The sequence below is a fragment of the Chelonia mydas genome, chromosome 8, assembly GCF_015237465.2.
Source record: "Chelonia mydas isolate rCheMyd1 chromosome 8, rCheMyd1.pri.v2, whole genome shotgun sequence".
NCBI classification, from domain to species: domain Eukaryota; kingdom Metazoa; phylum Chordata; order Testudines; family Cheloniidae; genus Chelonia; species Chelonia mydas.
Genome location: NC_057854.1, coordinates 83302703 through 83323756, shown reverse-complemented (window position 1 = coordinate 83323756; position 21054 = coordinate 83302703). Strand labels below are relative to the sequence as shown.

The following is a 21054-nucleotide window of genomic DNA, read 5'->3' as shown; positions in this document are numbered from 1 at the left end:
TCTGGATAACATTTTCCGAAGGCTGGAGGTGTGCATTAAGCAACAATGTTTATCTCCTCGCAGGATCTCTTGAAAATAAGAAGACTCACCCTTATCGTCAGAGAAACTTGCATTGTTTCCAAATGTATAAACAGCTAAATCAACCGCTTGCAGTCTGTTTTACATAGCGTTGGCAAAAATGCCTTGCATCTATACATTTACCTTTAGACAGCTCCAAAACAAAACAAAAACGGGAGAGAGGAATGGGAAAATAAACACAACTTTAATTAAAACCACATGGATATGATTTAGTTAAATACCTACACAGAAGCAGACACAGCGTATTTACCGCCTCACCTGCAAGTTGCAGAAGTTGTTGCTTGATTCTAGGGAAAGGGTTCAGAACGCACCGGTACCCTTGTGTTTGGTGGAGCTCTATGGGGAATGTCACAATCGTATGAAAAACGCACAAATAATCGGCACCGAATCATTTACCGATCAGAATCGCCTCTAATTTTCCAGAAACTCTCTAGGCAGTGGACAGCCAACTCACACCAGGCTCTGCCCAGGTCACGATCAAAGATACGGACGCTAATTAGCAACATATTTTATTCTTTTAGGCTTGATTTCAAAACTACAGCAATGCCATAAGCTTTAGGCTGCTCAGATGTTCCCTTTTTTAATCTTAATGAGAAAGCTTTTACCGATAGGAACTTGGCGATATGGGTAAGAACAGAACGTAGTTAGGTGGTTTTAGACTCTGCTGCGTTTCTGTGGGTGAAACAAACATATTCGGGCTTCGGATTTCAGTAGAATAGATAAAACCTACAGTTCACACATCCTCTTGCTTTCCCTGATATTTGGCGTCTTTGTTAGTACAGAAAGAGGTGTAACCTGAATCTTTGTTTAGGGTTGGAGGAGAAGCTGTGGCAAACGATGAAGACGGAGCTTTTAAAAAAAAAAGTGCCTTTTTTTTTTAAAGAGCAAAAATCTGGAGCAAGTTTGCTTGTAACGATAAAGATCTTAACATGTACAGAAGGCGGGTTTTACACAAGGAGGTGAGGCTAGAAAGCCAGCAAAAGGCTGCAAGGTTTTTTTTGTTTTTTTTTTTTTTCTTTGAGAGGTTCCACCCACTTGAAAACAAAACTTTTTTTTCTGAAGGGCCTCACATCAGTGAAGTTGGGAACTGGATCCTAAGACAAGCCTTGCAAGTAGTAGCAACATACGGGCCTTGGAGTTGTGTTTTTTTTTTTCCGCCCTTCAAAGGTGCTTTTGTGTTTTCTCTGTCGGTGGAAGCGCTGCCCTTTCTGGAGTTGGTATGTGATAAGAGGTCCTAGCAGTGCCATGTATTGGAAGAGCGATCCGATGTTTGTGTGTAAACTAGAAGACAAGGACATTCCTGCGCTTGGTATTTCCACTGAGAAGGTGAGCTGATCCTAGGCAAAACCCAGAAGTGCTGCCGGGAAGGCGAGTGGTCGGTTTCTCAGAGATGCAGGCTAATGTTACCAACCTTCGGGCTCCATAATTTTTCGAGTTTCTTTAGACGTGGCAGTGGATTATAATTTGCGAAGCACGTCTAGAGGAAGAGGCCGGGGGGGGGGGGCGGAATTGTTTAGCTTTTAGACCCATTAGGGCCTTTAAATTAGTCTGGATAAATGAACATTCAAATCAGCATGATAGTTTGAACATTAAAGCTGTAAACTGATACTAGTACTCCACATTTAAGTCATCAACGCTGTAAAAGCTGGTGATCTTAAATAGACCTTAGTTTGGCAAATGTGTACGCACAAAACAGAGACCGAGCTTTTAATATGGGAGAGGGAGAAGTGGGCTCTGACTATTAACTTGCTTAGGAATATTTAAAGTATTCAGGAGCTCGCGGTTATTATGACCGGAGCGAAACTTCCATGTTTAGTTCAAAGTTTAAAAAAAAAATCCGGAATGATACTGTGAAGATAGTAATTCTGATTGGAAACTTATCTCGCGCAGTGAATGTTCAAGGCTTCGGGATTTTTAAGCTATATTAGATCCGCTGATCTGTAGATTTGTACTAAATGTATACACGAAGATTTAACCTTTACATTTCTTCATTTTAAGGAACCAAAAAGTGGCTGTCCTTCCCCCCCGTAGCTATAGGGTGATTTCAGTAAGCTTGGGAAACTAGGAAGTAACTGTGGGGTGTGTGTATCAAAACAAACACACACACTTTCCGAAACGCAACGTGTCCGTAGAGCTGGGAGGATTTGTGTAATAGCGCTCCCGACTGTATTGCTTTAAAAAACGTTGACCCGCGATTGAACAAAGGTGCGATTTTTTTTAATGGCACCACATTAAATTCAGCTGGATATTTTCCATTATTGGATCGGCTTTCTGCGCCGGTTAAAAATAATCCTTTAGGAGCTCAACTGTTGTCTCTTATTGAGCTCTTAAGTGGCAATTTACACCTTAAAGAAACGAGTGTAAGTCACTGGCGGCTCTAATTGCAGCAAGTTTCCCGAAGAGCCGCTAGCTCCCTTGACTCCGAAGCCTTTTCATTCAAAGCGTCCCCGGCACAAACGCCAGGCTGCTGAAACCCCGCTGTAATTAGCTTTCAAGTGTCCCATTAACGCGCTCTCCCTTCGGGGTTCTCCAGCGCGGGGGCCGCTCTGCACGGCCCAGCCTTGCCCTTTTAATTGCCGTTATTAAAGAAATAACGCCCCCCCCCCAGCCCGGCTGGAGGAGGGGGAAGGATATTAGCCTTCTGCCCCCACCACGGGGGTCAGGCGCGCTCCTAGGGCACCGCGGGCGCACTCGCTGCCCCCGCCCCCCCATAGGAGCCCGCGGGCGTCGCCTCCGGCTCCAGGTGGCCTCCTCCGCCCGGGGAGGAGCTGGGGGTGGGGGGCTGCGGCGCGCTCAGCTCTCCCGTTTCCCCCTGCAGCTCCCGGGGCTCATGGCCGAGGAGTGCGGGAGAGCGGCGGCCCCGGCGGGGGGAAGGCGGCGGAAAGGCGCCGGGGAAGGGGAGCTGGTAAGTGCCCGCGCGGCGGGGGCGCAGAGGGCGGCGCGGGGCGGTCCGAGCGCGCTAACAGGCCCCCCGCTCTCCCCCAGGTGAGCCCTGAGGCAGCAGGGGACGAGGACTCCTGCTCTTCCTCTGCCCCGCTGTCCCCCTCCTCCTCGCCCCGGTCCATGGCCTCGGCCTCCGGCTGCGCCCCCAGCAAGTGCCTGTGCAGCAGCTGCGGCCTGGAGATCGTGGACAAGTACCTGCTCAAGGTGAGTGCGCGCCGGGCCGGGCCGGGCCCAGCCAGCCTGGCCGCGCCGCGACCCGGGGAGCTGGAGCTCCGCGGTTCCCAGGCAGCGCCGGCCCCCCGAGCTAGGCTGGAGTCCGAGGGCGCCCCTGGCTTCAGCGGAGAGCCCGCCCCTCTTGAACCCTGCCCGGCTCCAGCTCGTTAGCACCAGCTGCCTCGGCTGCAGTGCCCCTCCGGGCAGGGATCGCCTCCCCAGCCGGGTTAAATGCGGGGTGACCGGCTGGCCCCCCGCGCGCCCGGTTCACCCCAGTCCTCTCCCAGGCTTGCGTTAGGCTGGAGGCGAATGTGGCCCCCCGCTACTCCCTGGCGTACACAGCGCCGGGGGGACCAATGTGAGAGCCACACAGATTGTGGCCCAAACATCCTGATTAGTTTCATCCGAGTATCTGGCTCTTGGTGCAAACTGGTGTGTGGGGTCCCTCCTAAGCAACGGGCTGCTCGCGCTTCAGGCTCGGCCGCTGGGCAGGGGAGGCTGGTAATGTGGCGAGCGCTCAGTGAATAATTTCGCTTCCTTTTTTTTTTTTTTTTTGAAACCGCCTCTCTCTTTTTACAATGGTTCTTGGGGGTTTGCTTCTTTCCCTCCCTCCCTTGTCCCCGATCTGTGATGCAAACCTTTACAGATCCTTAGCGGCAAGAATACAACGCCTTTTCCATTTGAAATCCTATCAGGAATTTGACTCGGGAGACTATCGACTTTTTTGCATTTAGTAAAATAACTTCAAACAATTCACCATTTGTATCTTATGATCGGCAAAACCTAAAACGCGGAGTTTCTTTGCCCTTCTATCTTCACCTTGAACTGTTCCATTCTGGAAAAGATAAGTTTTACTAGCGATCTATTGTTAAATTTGAAAACTGTAAAATAGTATCCTCTCTTTAGTTTTGCTACCACCATGTTAAAACCCAGTATTTTCATTTTTCATGGTTTCGTGTATTGGCCATTTCAAATTGCATCCGTCTAAAACTTTGCAAAATAATACCCAGGTCCCGTGAAATGCTGGCCCCACTGAAGTTAATGGCAAAACTCCCATTGATATCATTGAGTTACCCCTGGTGTCTTACAAAAAATACATGTTAACGTTTTGTGATATGAAGTATTTTAAATAAGCATAATTAATTGAATGGGCAACTCCCATTGTTTCAGAACTAGATCTGAAATTGCACAAAAACAAATTACATCAAAAGCACATGGCTGCTAATATGGGAACCTCTGTGAGCAGTTTGGTTGGTTAATAACATCATCTTAATAAAATGATTAAATATGTAACTACCTGTATTGTGAAAGTACCCTGAAAAAATCATCATACACTTTGATTTCAGTCTGACCAATCAGTAACTGTTAGAAAGGGAGTTGTTATATTTTGTATTTAAGTGTTGAGAATTTACAGTATCTAGTACAGAACAATCTCTCCATAAGCTACACTATTTATATATGAGTTTTACTGGTTTCACTTCAACCACAAATACCGGGGTGCTTAATTCACAGTCTTGTTCCTTGTTATTAGTGCCGCTGGGTTATGCAAAGTACAGTGTGTAATAATGTGGTACAAATCACCAACCACTAACCTGAGTTTAAATATGATTTGTTCAATAGAGAACCAATGGTCTGAACTCCATGGAGTTTAACATGCATATTCACAAAGTAAAATACCACACTACCCACAATTTAGGCCTTGTCTAGAACAGACAAAAGGCTGTTTAGCAAAAATATTTCAAGTAATGCTATTAATGTGGGAGCACTGGGTGTAAACAGAATTTAAAGTCTTAAAAATGTGTTCGCTGCTGACAGTTGGCCCTGAAGTTGGAATGGATTTGATCAGGGAGCTGCACAGATATGAAAGTTCTGTACAGTCTGTCTGCATTATGAATGACTTAATTCGGCCTAATGAAATTTGCCTCGTCCTTGACGCACATTCTAGACAATTGTTCCTCGTCCATTCCCCCCAAAAAACTGGCAGCCTGGTGTTTTATTTTCTGATATTTGTCCCTGATCCTGCAGACATGTATGTTCTTAACATTACATGTGAGAGCAGTCTCATTGCGACCAATGGGACTACTGCTATGTGTAAAATTAAGCACATGAGTAAGTGTTTACAGGAAGTGGGGGGGCTTTAGCTGAAAGGCAAATTGTTGATGCTACTTTGAGAGAATTCTAGCATTTTGGGAATTCCAGGAATATGTTGCCTCAGGAAACACTTTCTTTAAAAAATAAGTTGGTAAGCTGCTCAGGCCATGGGCAGTTTCTTTTTCCTGTCCTCTACCATGCCAGTTACATTGTCAGCAGCTAATAATAAGCCATTTCGTGCACTTTGGCATTCTGAAGGTAAAGTTGCTCTTCAGAACTGTTCTTGAGCTATAGAAATAAGTTAAACCTCTTGGTATGGTTTAGTAGCTTCTGCAGTGGGAGAAGGAGCTACATTGCACTGGAGCAGTATTACCAATCTCAAGTGTTCAAAAATCATGAGTCAGATCTTAAAAGATCAAGAGACTGGTTATAAAACCACAAGACTTTTAAAAATAAAACTTGTTAGAGCCTTTAGGATACACTTGGGTCTGGGTTAGAGGCTTTTGGGTGCACTCGGGTCAGGCTTTCCAGCTTTTTTCCAGAACCACGAGGTTAGACAATTTACCTATCATTTTTAAAAAAAGTCACTTAATCACTTGACTCCATAAGCTCCATAAATAAACAACCACTTACCCAACGCTCTCAAAACGTTGTCAGAACAGGTAGCACTGCTTGAGGCATTTTAAATTTCTTCTCTCTCTCTACACTTTCTGTTCGCCCTTTCAATTCAAACGTTGTCTTGAGGGTTGGAGGGGTAAGGGTAGAGGATGTATATTATATATTTATGCTGCTTTATTATTCATGGATGGGTTTAGATAGAGGGAAAAGTACCTGGAAAAGACTGTCACTTCATCTTTCCTTCTAGGAAATCCTTCTCTCCTTTTGTGAACCGTTCTTGGTAACAATGCTCTTAAGTGGCTAAAGTATGGTGGGATTGGGATTAGAACCCAGCTTTACCAACTCTGACTCCCAGTGATGCTCTGCATAAGTCACTTAACCACTCTGAGCATCAGTTTTCCCCTGTCTAAAAACTGCAGAATTTGCAATGTAGGTAGAAGCTGAATATAGTTGCAAGTATGAATAGTCTGTACCACTTACATGAGAGAGGGTTTTAAATAGATATAAATATCCAGTGTTCCATGCTACTCAGATGTCTGACTCTTTCTATTCCTATTTACACTAGGAAACTGACACATTGCTGACAGTGGTTGTTACCAATGGGTCTCCTAAATCAATGTTCAGTATATGGTTAAATAGGAATGTAGATGGACAACACTATATTGAGGACAATTAAAGTGTGGTTTGTCCTTTCTACAGGATAGTGCTAGCAGCATTAGGAACCCTATGATAAATAGGCTCTAGGCTGTTGCCAGAATTTTAAGCATCATGTTGTTTACATTTGTTCTGAGCAGTTTCATGTGACATGGGGCTTAATGCTAGCATGCTAATGCTCATCTACACCAGGGTTTACTAACACTAGTAAAGCCAAAACCATTGTTAGCAATAGTGGAAAATGGTCTGTACTAAGAAAATTTTCTAAGTATTTCCCTAGAGCCATTGAGACTTCATTCAGCCCAGATGCTTTTGTTCTACCTCCTATAGCAGTATAACCATTTTCAGCCTGGCTTGGGAGGATCAATTGCTGACTGCCATTTTCAACAGGGTAGCTTCTTACCATGGAAAAGGATATTGAGAGGTGTAGATCAGCATTAAATTGTGATGTACTGATAAATCTGTCAATTTGTTTTGTCTGTGTTTCAATAAAGACTGCTGCCAATATGATTATATATTGAGAGAGAATGCTGGACAATATGCAAACAACTTTATATTTTAGTATAACAGGCTGAAGTTTATTTCTCCTCAAAACATCCTTCATATGCATACATGTATTTTGTAGGTTATTGTGATAAGTCAACTACGACTCTTAGGGCAGCATTCTGATCTTTGACTAAAGACACAACGCTGCTTATATCAGATCTGCTACTCTGCTGCATGCAGCAAACAGATTTTGAAGATCTCATTGTTTGAGGTATCTGAGATTAGAATCTGGCTCTGAGAATGCACATTTCTGAACTAGTTTGTTGCTTGGTTGCCACTTTCATTAAAATGTTGTATTATCCATAATGTTACTTACTTTTTATCATAACTAGGAGTCCTTAACATTTAAATTGGTCAGAAACCAACACTGATTTATTGTCTTTGCAAATATTAAATGAGACCAATGTAGAAAATCTGTTCTGCACTTGATCAAATGCACAATAAATACAAAATGCACAATACTAACATTATAGACAAACAGCTTATATTGCCAAAAGACTAAATAGACTATTGATAATAAAAATGTATAGAGCTTTTCAGAATTGTTGACAACCTACTCTTCACTTTCTGTGATTAAGGGTATGTCTACACAACAAGTGCAGCAGCGGCACTGTAGTGTACACACTTGCTACAGTGACAAAAGGGGTTATTCGATCACTGTAGAATTCCATCAACCCAGCTGCATCTGCGGGGCGGGGAGGAGTAAGATGAACTTAACCACATCACACAGCACATGAAATTTTTTACCTAAGGTAGACCTAAGTGTTAGGTGTAGACCAGACCTAAGTCAAACAGCATTATAGATTTTACATTTTAAACTATAGAAACAATGGTTGATATATCCCCTAGACCATTTGGAAATAAGTCCTAAACTGCTTTGAAAATCTTAGCCCATAAACTTAATTACAAGAATGCAGACTCAGTTGGTAAAACAAAGGGGTTGAGATGTAATTCGTGGCTTGTTTTATTTGACACATGTTCTCTGAACTTAAATCTCAAAGCACTTTATATATCAATTGAATTTAGCGCTTTCTGTTAGTCAGATCTTTTTGCAGATAGGGGAAAAGAAAGAGGCACAGAGGTTAGATAACTTTTCAAAGTCACTTGAGGCCAAATTCTATTTTATTACTCAGCTGGTGTGAGAGCAGAACTAGGCATAAGAAGTCTGTGTTGGTGCCAGGAACAGAACCCAGATCCCCTACTTCCCATTATCATGCTTTAAACACAAAACCACAGAAGCTTGTACTGAGGATCTCTATTAACTTCAAGCATAGGTCTTAATTGACATAGATGAAATTTGGAACATTATTTTATAGAATCCTAATGTGTTGCTTTAAAAAATAAATAAAGCCTTTGATTATGTATGGTGTATATGCTGATAGTCTGTGGTACATATGGCAAAAGTGTGGACTTTTGCCTCCCTATTTACATAAATCAAAAACACTCCTTCACAGTTGTGCTACCAGATTAGTATGTCGTCTTCTTTCTCCCTTTCATAGGTAAATGATCTCTGCTGGCATGTACGCTGTCTCTCGTGCAGTGTTTGCAGAACCTCTCTAGGAAGGCATACCAGCTGCTACATCAAAGATAAAGATATTTTCTGCAAACTTGATTATTTCAGGTACATCATATGACTCTTAAAAATGGAGCTCATTTTTCTGAGGTGACAAGTGAATATGACACCTGGACGTTCACTTAGGCTGGTATTTAAGTTGTCTTTCACCTTCACTATTTTCAGCAGTCATTATGCTCCAGAGTCTCAATTGCCTTAAGAAGGGATTGGGGAAACCCTAAGCAGTTTGTGCCATGTTGTATATAATAACTACAGCATTTATGGAAAAGATTCCTCACTGTTGAGGCCCGTGAGGCAACTAAACCATCCACAATAGAAGTCAAGGCTCTTACAATAATACAGACCCTAAAGTCATCAGATTAATACTTTCTTTTAATAGTGCTGGTTCAAGACTACAAAGTAGAGCTGTGATGTTCTATTCCAAGAAAAAGTGGATATAATTCCTTGTAACACAAGCAAAGACCCTTAGGACACCATAGAAAAGTATTAATTTTTTAAAATATTTTACTGTTTTGTATTTCCATGCAACCTGTAAGCAGCATGTTCCCATAATTATAATGTGTTGATTTATGAGCAGTTAGTTTCGGAGGTGTGTACACAGTGCAAGATTAGGGTATGATTCTGTGAGATGTGGGTTATGGTAACTCGTACTGGCTTCAAAGGGAATTGAGGGGAATTTGCACTTGACAAAATCAGGAGTGAAGTCCTGGCATCTTTTCGAAGTCAACGGGAGCTTTGCCATTGACTTCAGTGGAGCTAAGATTTCACCCCAAATCCAAAGCAGGTAGGGAATATTCAACTGTGAAATAAACTGATCAGCTGATGACCGCTCTAATACCAAAAGAGAATAATTTAAACTAAATAGTAATTTAAAATATATTGATGGGTGCTCAGCCCTTTTGAAAAACTAGGCTAGTTGTTTAGGTTTCTTGTAGCCTAAGTTTAAGCATCCATTTTTGAAGATATTGGTGTCACATGTACTCCTAAAGAATAAATATCCATGTTTATTATAGATATATTCTAGTCACTATTTTCCTCTTGAAAATAGTCAGATTCTGACGGGAAAATATTTATCTCCATATTCTAGATAAAGTTGGATATTTGAAGTTCTTCTAAAGATTATAGCAAAACTAGATGCTGTACTTTCCCCCCCTTGTTACTTCCTGGAATCTAATCTCTTTCCCTCTAGAAGCTTTCTAGATATATTTTCTCTGTTTTAACTTTCAGTTAGCAGCTGAACTATGTAGTTACATACAATAGAATTAAGACCCAAATTATTTGGGCTATGGACTATGTTTGGATAACTATGTGGACTATGTTTGGATAACTGGGAGGTCATAGAACACGAGATAAATAGGATAGGGAGACAGTTGACAATGGATTAAAAGGGGTATTTAGACAGCGGCAGATAAGTGAATATTTGATTCCACTTCAGTGATTAAATGAATATTTTGCCTTCTGACTTAAGGAAAGAATTAAACTTTTAATTGGGCTTTAGCCCTGTTTTTAAAACAACCAGATGCAAACTTTTAAAATTTTCCCCAGAAAAACAATGTAAATTCTACTGTCATCTAATCAATAAACAGAGTCAGTGCACTTATATGAATCCCGTGGACTGTTTCCCCATCAAATTGTCACTAATTTTCCTAGGGTGACGGTCATATTGTAGATGATTATTTCTGTGACTTAGCCTTTTGTTTTCCCTTCTTTGCTGTAGGCGGTATGGAACCCGTTGTTCTCGTTGTGGTAGGCACATCCATTCTACTGACTGGGTCCGAAGGGCTAAGGGAAATGTGTATCACCTAGCATGTTTTGCCTGCTTCTCCTGCAAAAGACAGCTTTCCACTGGAGAGGAGTTTGCTTTGGTTGAAGAGAAAGTCCTTTGTAGAGTACATTATGATTGTATGTTGGACAATCTAAAAAGAGAAGTTGAAAATGGTAATATGCTGCTTTTATTAAATTCCTAGTTTGACTGTCATTTAGCCTTAACTAAATTTGCTGCTATTTCACCTTCCTTTATAAGAAAAGCAGTTCTCTAGCTTTATTTCAGTTGAAATACATGCACCTTTATGCTTAATAATGTTCAAACTACCCAATATATTTAACTCTTTTATTCTAATATGTTCAACTCACTTTCTATAGTTCTAAAGAAAGCAAAGTAAAATATGTCTAGCTTATCCACTTGGTCTGTGACATTGTAGATGTAATGCTGGACCAAATCCTGCTCTCTCTTATGTCCGTGAAATCTGGATGTCAATGGAAGTACTCCAAATTAATACCAAAGTAACTTTGAACAAAACAGGGCCCATTGTACAATTCCATAATAACCAGCTAACAAACATTAGAAATCTTTTCCAGAGTAGTGTGACTTATGACTAATATCATTCTGAATCATCAATATACAGCTTTTTTTTTTCCCCCCCACATCAGGGAATGGGATTAGTGTGGAAGGAGCATTACTAACAGAACAAGATGTTAGTCATCCAAAACCAGCAAAAAGAGCTCGGACCAGCTTCACAGCGGATCAACTCCAGGTAGAGGCAGCATTGTGAGCACAGAAAATGGACACAGTTCAGAAATGCATAAAGATTTTATGCAATGAATGACTGACTGAAAATTAATATAAGTATAATTACATATGAGCAAACTATTCTCTCTGTTCTAAACTATTTAACAAATTATCAAGACATGGCATGTTTCTGGAATACTTTGTTCGCTTTAGCAGTTTAATATGAAATAGTTCCTCTTCTAGCTTTGTTTCCCCCAGGGCAGCTAGTAATTGTGCAAAGTGGAAACCAAAATGTTGATCTAGTATGACTGCTTGATGAAATCCATTTAATCAGACACTTACATCACTATGCATAATTGCAATAAAGAAAAAATATCTTCAGAATTATGTATTATGAAAAATATACAAAGGAAATGTACTTCTCAGGACACTAGTGTGTTGGAGTTTTAGATTTCATTATACCACCACAATCTGCCTTTTAATGACCATCAAGATTGTGTCCTCCGAATTGGAAAGTATTATGTTCACATCAGCATAAACAGGAACTCTCAGGTTGGCTCCAATCAAATGAACCCTTCCTTATTTTATATGGCGAAGGGGGTGCAATAATTGAACTACTTTCTGCTGGTTTGTCCTTCGTGGAGGAAGGACCAATCTCTCTCTGGTATGTTTAAGTATACTGAAGATTGTAAATATATGTGACCTACAAAATGAGTATTAATGACTGTCGAATGAATATTCCTTGCTTTTTCTCCCCACCTCCTTAATAAGTGACTTTTCCAAAACGTTCAGATCTTGACTCTACCTATTAAAGCATATTCTCCTCTATATTTAAGAGTGGAATGTTGGCTTATTTTTCAGAATCTTCATTTCAGTACTCAGTGCTACCTATTTTAGATCAAAAAAAATTTTCATAGAGAGGGTGGGGTCAGGGCAAAGTTAAATACTGAAAGAGTATATTTGAAACTTAAGCAATGTGAGAATACCATGGTCACAATTTACTCTTTCGGTTTGGACATACTGTATAGTATGAAGCATTTTCCAACATCCCTCTATACCAGCTCAGTCAGTGGATATACTTCTTATGATGAACAGATGGGAGACTGTGCGTGTTGTGGGGGGTGATGAATCAAAACTCTTGTGTGGTCAAGTCTGCTCTGGCTGGCTGAATCTCCTCTGTCACTAGGGCTTCCTCCAGCATCGTGACTGCCTTGATTATGGCCCACTAAGATTTACAGCTTTGGACCAGGTCTCTGATGTGAAGTTGTTCACTGGTCACTATCCCCCATGAAAAGAAATAGCTTTTCAGTCATAGAATAGTTCAGATCATTTGATCTTTGAGGAAAAACCTGATTTAGCCTTCTCAAGATAAAATCTATGACCAGTGTCAACCCCATCATTACAGGGGTAACAGCAGGAATAGATTCCAGCTCCTACAGCTACAATGGTGGCATCCCTTTGTGTCTCATTTCATATTTGTGCACATTCCCATTGGGCACAGGGTGTAACACACTCTTTCTGTTTTTCATTCTGGGTCAGCACTGAACATTTAGGGCCTTGTCTTCTGTGGCGAATACCAGAATCGCCAAGACAAAATGGTACTCCTTACCGTGGCTCTCTGGAAGGAGAGACACTCTGTCATCCCTGACCTGAATGATGGGTTGCTGCAGATAGAATCAGAAGCATATATGCGCCTGGTAGATAGTAGGATGCAGTCTCTTCTGGGAACTCTGGGTGACAAATTGAAGCAAATGATTGAGAATCTCTTTCAGCTCAGTAATTCGTGTCTATCTTAGGTCAGGCCTGATACTCAGGTCAGCAAGATGTTTCTTTTGCAGACTCAGTTTCTGAAACCGACGATATGATTCAGTTCCTTAACAGGTGCTTCACAGTTCTAGCCTAGTGTGTTCTTATTGGTGGTTTGGACTCCTTAAAGAAGCAGCCTGATATAGCGTGCTTGGCAAACTTTTTACATGTAGCCACTCTTAAATTTGACTTCTCTGCTGCCTTGATCTGAGCTCTGTCTGGCCAGCCTATCCTCCTTCCCTGGCAGTTGTAAAAAGAGAGTATTCAGTAGGAATTGCCCCTAGAATAGCCCAATAGAGTGGTAGTAATGGACATGAAGCACTTAAGCCAAGGTGTAGTAATGTGGCTGTTGGCTCTTCGTGGAGACTTGTTTCTCAGTCCACTGTCAAAAACCCACTTTGCCATTTCTGCCACAAGTTGAAGGAGTAGGGAGTGATAATCCAAACAGAAGTGCAATATGTAGATTGTATATATCAGCAATGTTAGGGAGGAGGACACAGAAGTATCTTGTTCTAGGCAAGAAGAAATTTCCCTTCTCTTGCTGCTATTCACATTGCTGAGATTCTGAAATCCAAAGCAACTGGCTGAGCTGGAGCCAGAGCCCACCAAGAGAATAGGAATTGCGCTAATCAGTGCACCTTCTGAATTGCTGCAAATGAAACCTTTAAGCCCCTTTTCAGGTTAAATGATTGGTATCCTAGTTCCTCAGGATGATTCAGAGGAATGTTCTTCAGGTTTCAGGGCCCATTAGATTTAGGATTGAATGACTTTTGCTATCCAAGGCAACCTTAGCTTACTTTTGCCCTTAACCTCGATGGGCAGAGCCTTTTCGAAGATTGCATTTTCTAAATTTAGCATTGTCCTTGGCTTCTGGAGTTAATGCTTCTTTCTAAATCACTATCTCTTCCTTAGGTACGATCTTTTGATCTGGGCTCAGATTGTTCTATCCCACCAGGCATGTAGCCCTGCTTGGTCTTTCCTCTTGGGTCAGAAAGTTTCTCTCTGGAGCCATGAAAGAACACATGCAGTATTATCTTTATATCAAGCATATGAAGGCTTCCTTCTATCTAAATCTAAAGAAAACTCTAAGTTAGAAAGTCAGATCCTTTGTGAATGCCCCAAGAACAGCTTCACTGTCATCTCTGGTTTTAAAACTACATTGAAGCAGCATATGGTGGCAGGTATAGATAGCTTTGTCTCCTATTCAGAATAATTTGACAGGCGCTTCTATGGAGACTGGGGGTGTGGGGAATGTTTCTCTTCCAGAAATATGTAAAGCAACTACCTGGGTGTGTGTTGCATACCTTTTCATATCACTAGAGAGACCTGATGTGGGAAGCCTCTAGAAACACATTTTTGGAAGTCTAGGCTTATAGATGTTGTAATCCATCCATCTGTTCTTCTTTGGTACCCACCACATGTCTGTTTTGGAATTGGAAGGTGCTTTTCAAGTTCACGCTCAATAGGTGGAAAATTGAGAGGTAGTATTCTCGATCAGCCTAGGTATCCCACCCTGCCATCTCTCGTGTTGGTGAAGATGGGACTAATTTCTCCCTTAAACTTTTTATGGAATTTTAATATGAACAGAATGGAATTTTTAATGCTCAGGAAGTCTGAAGAGGTTCATCCAGCTAACTGCCTTCATAGGAGGAATAATTTAGTAATTGACTCTTACGTAGTGCTCTGTATTCAAAGCACTTTACAAACTTTGACTTCACAAGAGCTTTACTTTTTTCCTGTTTCCATCTGCTGGTAGGAGGACTTATACCCACAATATGGGCTGGCATATTGGGACATGGAGAACCCAATTAACAAGTAAGAAACTATCTCTTTTTTCATATAAAACTCTGAGTGACAGAATGGATTTCTATTTAAGACAAACTAGAAAATAGCTGCTGATGTAAAATATTAGCTCTGTAAATGAGCTAAGTCAAATTATGGAATAGATTCAGGTTTATAGCTTCAGTTTATGAAATCTTAGAGGGATGGGTAAATTGACTAATATGTGGTAATATCCAATGGGCAAAATCATTCTATCTCCACAACCAATTTAAAAGATAATATGTATAAATCAAAGTACTTTATCGATAGTCTCTTAGGCTCTTATTCTCTGGATTCTATTGTTCATACTCAAAGCAAACTCACTGGCAAATCTAAATGCTGGTGTGTGGGTCAAATGGAGTGGATAATTATCTGTACCTAAAGTGTTGGACTGGAGAATATAGTCAAGGTGGCATTCATGAGGGCTATATGATGTAGTAAAGAGGTGATTCTGTTTCTAAGGCTGTCCTAAATCTTGATAAACCACTTCTGCTTTGGACTCACCTTTACAAGATGTCAACGAGCTTCTTACGTGAACTGGAGAGCTAAGAAGAGAACCCTCTAGTTTAGACTGCATCTAACCTACAAATGTTCCCTTACACATATGAAACAAAAGTGTCGTCTAGCAGTACCACACCGATTTACAAACTGTCGTCCATGGAGAGCTAGATGGTAACAGGCTGACTCTTCTCATTGTTTCCAACTAAGAGAAACAGAACACCTGGAAAGGGGATGTTAAATTAATATCCAAATGGGGGAGTGTGATTAACTTGCCTCAAAAAAGACAAAACACTTGTGGGCCTCTTTTGTTCCACGCTTCTCAATGGAAGCAACTGCTGCAGTTGCCACTGGAATTTTATGATACTATCGATAGGGTAGGAGTTGGTCCATGAAATTGGAAACGAAAGAGGAAGTGGTCCATGAAACGGTTTGGTCCCCGCTATGAAAAAGTTTGCAAATACATACATGGCAAACACATCATTGGTCCCCACAGTCCAAAAATGAGCAAATTTAAATTTTCCTTTATGCCGCTACAGAATCACCAGCAAAGGGCCATGCAGTTTCACTTTGTGAGAATTTTCCTAATCTAACACCTTTATAATTGGAGTCCTTTATAAACTATATAGTTTGTCTCTGAGCATATGAATTATTTGCCAGCTACCAAAATGCAGTCATTCTCTAAGGGTAAAGCACAGAAACTGCTCAATGATGCACAGTTTAGGACAGGAAGTGAAAATTTCTTTTCCAGTTGAAGCTACTGGAGGAATTTAGGCAAAATTAGAATTTAGTCAAGACACAAGTTAAACAGATATCTGTTTTTGCAAAAGATGCCATTCATTTTTAATGACAAATGCTCAGGTTTTCAAAACATTGCACCATACCACCCTAATCCTATGCTGAGCTATGTCTGGTATTGCTTAGTGAGATTAGCCAGTAGTAGGTCTGTTATATGCAGCCTGTGTGTCATTCAGAGATGGATTAAAGGTAAATGTGGCATGAACTCAGGACTTCAAAATTACATACATATTTCAGGGCAGCTGGAAAAGGATTAAGTGGGGAATCCTCTTTAGAACACAAGACCTAGATTGATCTTTTTGAACCTGTCAACCATGGAAAGTTCATTCTGTGCCCCTACTATGTATTCAATGGTCTGCAGTTTATACGCTTTATCTACCAACAACATTTAAGTTAGTCTGCAGTGAATTTTCTGCCATAATCCCCCTCTAGTGCAGTTGTTCTACCTGCATTTCTTCCCCCCACCCCCGGACTAGTGCAAACCAGAACAAAGAAAAATGCCTCTTCCAGTTCTAAGTGTCTGTGGCCATTTTATTACTCAGAGTAAGGGATTATCTCTGAAGATAGTGATTTTAAAAAGATAAACTGGGACAACGTGCTTGGGGGTTAAAGAGCATCGTTCCCTTAAATTAATGAAGGGATATGACCACAAATTTGAGAGAAGCCTGTAATAATATCTGATTTGCTAGAGTACTTACAATACTTAATTTTTAAAAAACCAACCTCTTACCTTTTCAGGTTATGCAAGCACAGTTTGCTCAAGACAACAATCCAGATGCACAAACACTCCAAAAACTGGCAGAAAGAACAGGCTTGAGCAGGCGTGTGATACAGGTGACTACTAAAGTTATTTCACTAACACAAAGTCCAAGTTATACAAAATCTGAGTTATTCAAAGTGCAAGTAAGAAAATTGCTAATTCCTTAGTTGGAAAGAGATCTAATCTGCTCGTTCAAACATAACTGCAGATCAAATCTTTTGAGCAAAGATTGTTTAGGACACCCATATCTGTTAGATGCATACAGTACATTTTTCATCACATACTTTAGGTGGGAGATACTTTTTTTTTTTTTTAACATAAAACTCATTTAGGTGTATTGTATCTCTTCATTGAATACGTTATGTTGATACAAAATCTGCTAGAGACAAAAATGAAATTTACTGATTTCATTTTTGAGCAAGATTTCATTGCATTTACTCACTGTCCCTCAAAGCTGCTGCAATACATTGCACAAACACTAACTAAGATTTAGAGGTCATCTACTGATCAGCCTAGATATGGGTCCTGAGACAAAACCTATCCTCATGCTATCTAAAACGTGAAGAAGTTCAAATCCAGAACCAAACTTTGTGTCTGGGGGACCCCTTAATTAAACAATACCACTATGATCCAACCATAGTGTAAGGGCTTTCCTTTCCCTTTTCACTCATCCCTGGCTTAAAACCTTCACAGAATATTTCTATAAGAATGGCTGACTTCTATAATCCCTGGCTAAAGGGTGCAAACTTTTAAAAAATGGAGGCTAGATTACTTTTAAAAAAAAAAATCCAACCTGGCATACCAAGGATATTTCAACATTCTTGTCAGCAATATAATGGTGATCTAGTCCTAGTTCCATGTGCTCTGTGACACTGAATTTAGCTTCAGCTGAACTATAAACTTGAGGATTTTATTAAATTAAATGTCAAAATTCAATACAATCAAACATGATTTACTTTTTCCTCCTTTTCAGGTATGGTTTCAAAACTGTAGAGCACGCCATAAGAAACATGTTAGTCCTAATCATTCATCCACTGCTCCTGTCACGGCAGTTCAGCCCTCTAGGCTGTCTCCACCAATGTTAGAAGAAATGGCATACTCAGCATATGTACCCCAAGATGGGACAATGTTAACTGCTCTACATAGTTACATGGACGGTAGGTACAGTAACTTACTGTAATTCTCTTCAGATCTAAGTACAAAATACCAATACTTTTCTTTAGCTGACGCAAGAGAATTTATTAGGTAATGTAAATAATAGTATAGTAAAGAAATCTGACCATCACTTTTCATTTCCAGTATTCTCTCTTTAACATCTCTTAACACCTATTACTAGGGCCCTACCAAATTCACAGTCCATTTTGGTCAATTTCACGGTCGGAGGATTTTAAAAATTGTAAATTTAATTATTTCAGATATTTAAATCTAAAATTTCACGGTGTTGTAATTGTAAGGGTCCTGGCACAAAAAGGAGTTGGGGGGGATGGGTCACAAGGTTATGCGGGGTGGGGTTTGCGGTACTGCTACCCTTACTGCTGGCTGGGAGCCCAGCTCTGAAGGCCGTGCTGTCACCAGCAGCAGCGCAGAGGTAAGAATGGCATGGTATGGTATTGCCGCCCTTCTGCACTGCTGCCACACAGCTGAGCCCTGAGCCGCCGCTGCTCCCTGGCCACACAGCTCTGAAAGGAGCAGCGCAGAAGTAAGGGTATCATATTGCCACCCAACTTCTGTGCGGCTGCTGGCGGGGCGCTGCCTTCAGAGCTTGGCACCCAGTAAACAGCTGCCACTTTCCAGCTGCCCAGCTCTGAAGGCAGTGAAGAAACAAGGGTGGCGATACTGCAACACCCCTAAAATAACCTTATGACCCCTCTGCAACTCTTTTTGGGTCCGGAACCCCAATTTGAGAAACACTGGTCTCCCCTGTGAAATCTGTATAGTATAGGGTAAAAGTACACACAAGACCAGATTTCACAGAGGGAGACCAGATTTCACAGTTCATGATGCGTTTTTCATGGTGGTGAATTTGGTAGGGCCCTATCTATTACCTACTGCTGTGGCTGCTTCCTTTGTACTAGCATAGCTGAGGATTTGGATATAAAGATCACTGTGTACTTTCCACATAATAATAGTGCTGGTGATGAGAAATTATATTAAACACACTTGATTTGTTGCTGTTCATTCTAAAATGTAATTATTGCTCATTTTTAGTTAATCTTAAATGAAAAAGTGTTTACTCTAAATACTTTATTTTCCAATTCAGGATTTGTAGACATTTTTAGTTTGGGATTTGTATTTGAAGACTTGAAAGGAGTACTAGAGATTAGTGGAACATTTAGCAACTTCATTGCAGACTAAGGCTCTCTCCACATTGGCATACAGAGAAACCTGGCTACTACAGTGATCTCCAAACCAGGTTACCAAAATCTAGTTCCAATTTGTAATGTAGGCTGGACTTCAGTTGCCACACACAAGTCTACAACACATATTTGAACCATATTTGTAATTGGGTTAGGGAACAATTGTATTGCAACCATCTCAGGAAACATGGTTACATCTGCCATGTAGACAGCATCAGTCTGCTTTATTCCCAAGCTGCAGGATAATATGCATGAATGGAAATGGCACAAATAGCTTGTGACCCAGAATTAAGAAGTTGGAAACAATTGTAATGCCATTAAAATTGGCTAGATCCTGTAACTGTGCTAAAGCAGTGGTTCTCAACCAGAGATATGTGTACCCCTGGGGGTACTTAAGTCTTCCAGGGGGTACTCAACTCATCTAGATGAGTGGGTTTTTTTTTTATTTTTTCAACCTGGGGGTTGCAGCCTACAGGGGGTCATGGGATGGGTTTAGGGGGGTGGCAAGTGCAGGGTCCGCATTAAGGGATGACAAGCAGGGCCCCGCGTAGCTAAGTTACATGCTTCAGCCCCGGGCGGCGGACCTTTGGCTTCAGACAAGGCTCATAAGTGAAAAACAGGTTCAAGTAACACCCAGACTGGAATATAAATATTACATTTCAATGTATGATTTTATGGTAAAAATGAAAGTAAGCAATGTTTCAGTAATAGTGTGCTGTGACACTTCGGTATTTTTATGTCTGATTTTTGTGAGCAAGTAGTTTTTAAGGAAGGTGAAACTTGGGGCATAAATTAGACTCTTGAAAGGGATACAGTAGTCTGGAAAGGTTGAGAACCATTGTGCTAGAGAAGAGCTCTTGCTGAGGTTAGTGGAATTAGTGCAGCTCACTTGTGGCCCAGTCATCATAGTACAGTGGGGTTTTTTTACTAGCTTACAATGTTTTCTACTTTCAATGCAGTTGACCAATAAATCTTTCTATTTTTGTAGCTCATTCACCTACAGCACTTGGACTCCAGCCCTTGCTACCCCATTCAATGACACAACTGCCAATAAGTCACACCTAATTCCTTTCTTTCAGGGATAAAAGCTAGTAAGGATGTACTCTTAAGAGTCATTTATTGTGTATTAAAATATCGTTGGAAAGATATTAATGTTAATTTTTTATTTAACATCCAAAGCATTTTCAAGACCATTTTGCTGCCCAAGTACGGAAGTATAGTTGGCCTGCAAGACACTTTTATGGATTCTGCATAAATAACTATATGTTGTTTACAAGGCTTATTAAACACCTTTTTTGTATTGTCTGGAAGTAGTCCACTCTAGTTATGTATTTGTTAATTTATTCATCATCAAGAGCACTTTGCCTAAAAGAAAGGACTGATAATTGTGCAAAATGTTTACAATTCTTTGTGAAATTGTAGTTTATCATTAGTTTGTATCCGTAAGTTATTGTTATAAAAAGTATTACCTGTATTTGAGTTATATACAGCCTATACTTTAAAGCTTATGTCTGTGAGTTGGCAAAATAAATTTCATTTGCAAATATTTTCAAAATGAGCTGAATAAACCCTCTGTTGCAGCATGCTAAACAAACACGTTATTGTGTTTATGGTTGAACGATGAGTAATTATAAAGGGAAGCACAATTTTAATCTTCAATTTTCAGACCATGTCCCTTGTACACGTAGGCACATTAGACCTAAATGATAAAGTTAACTCTAGCCTTCCCCCAGGATTAGGCAGCAATGTCAATTAACTTAAAAATTTTTTGATAAGCTTACATTGTTTG

General features: G+C 40.6%; 1 protein-coding gene across 5 annotated transcripts; it reads left to right on the top strand.

Moving 5' to 3' along the window:
• The first annotated feature begins 126 nt into the window (after nt 1–126).
• LHX8 (LIM homeobox 8) lies at nt 127–20847 on the top strand. 5 transcript variants are annotated; one of them, XM_043521252.1, is made up of 10 exons: nt 127–705; nt 1276–1404; nt 2897–2983; nt 3064–3225; nt 8643–8764; nt 10434–10654; nt 11147–11250; nt 16887–16982; nt 17882–18065; nt 20254–20823. In XM_043521252.1, exons 2-10 carry the CDS (start codon nt 1324–1326, stop codon nt 20328–20330), a joined length of 1134 nt encoding a protein of 377 aa, XP_043377187.1. In that variant the 5' UTR covers nt 127–705; nt 1276–1323; the 3' UTR covers nt 20331–20823. The 5 variants fall into 5 exon arrangements, with proteins under 5 accessions (XP_043377187.1, XP_037763402.1, XP_037763405.1 ...); XM_037907474.2 differs by having other exon boundaries at nt 127–1404; nt 20254–20847; XM_037907477.2 differs by lacking the exons at nt 127–705; nt 20254–20823 and adding an exon at nt 14788–14846 and having other exon boundaries at nt 712–1404; nt 17882–18016.
• Nucleotides 20848–21054: the final 207 nt, after the last annotated feature.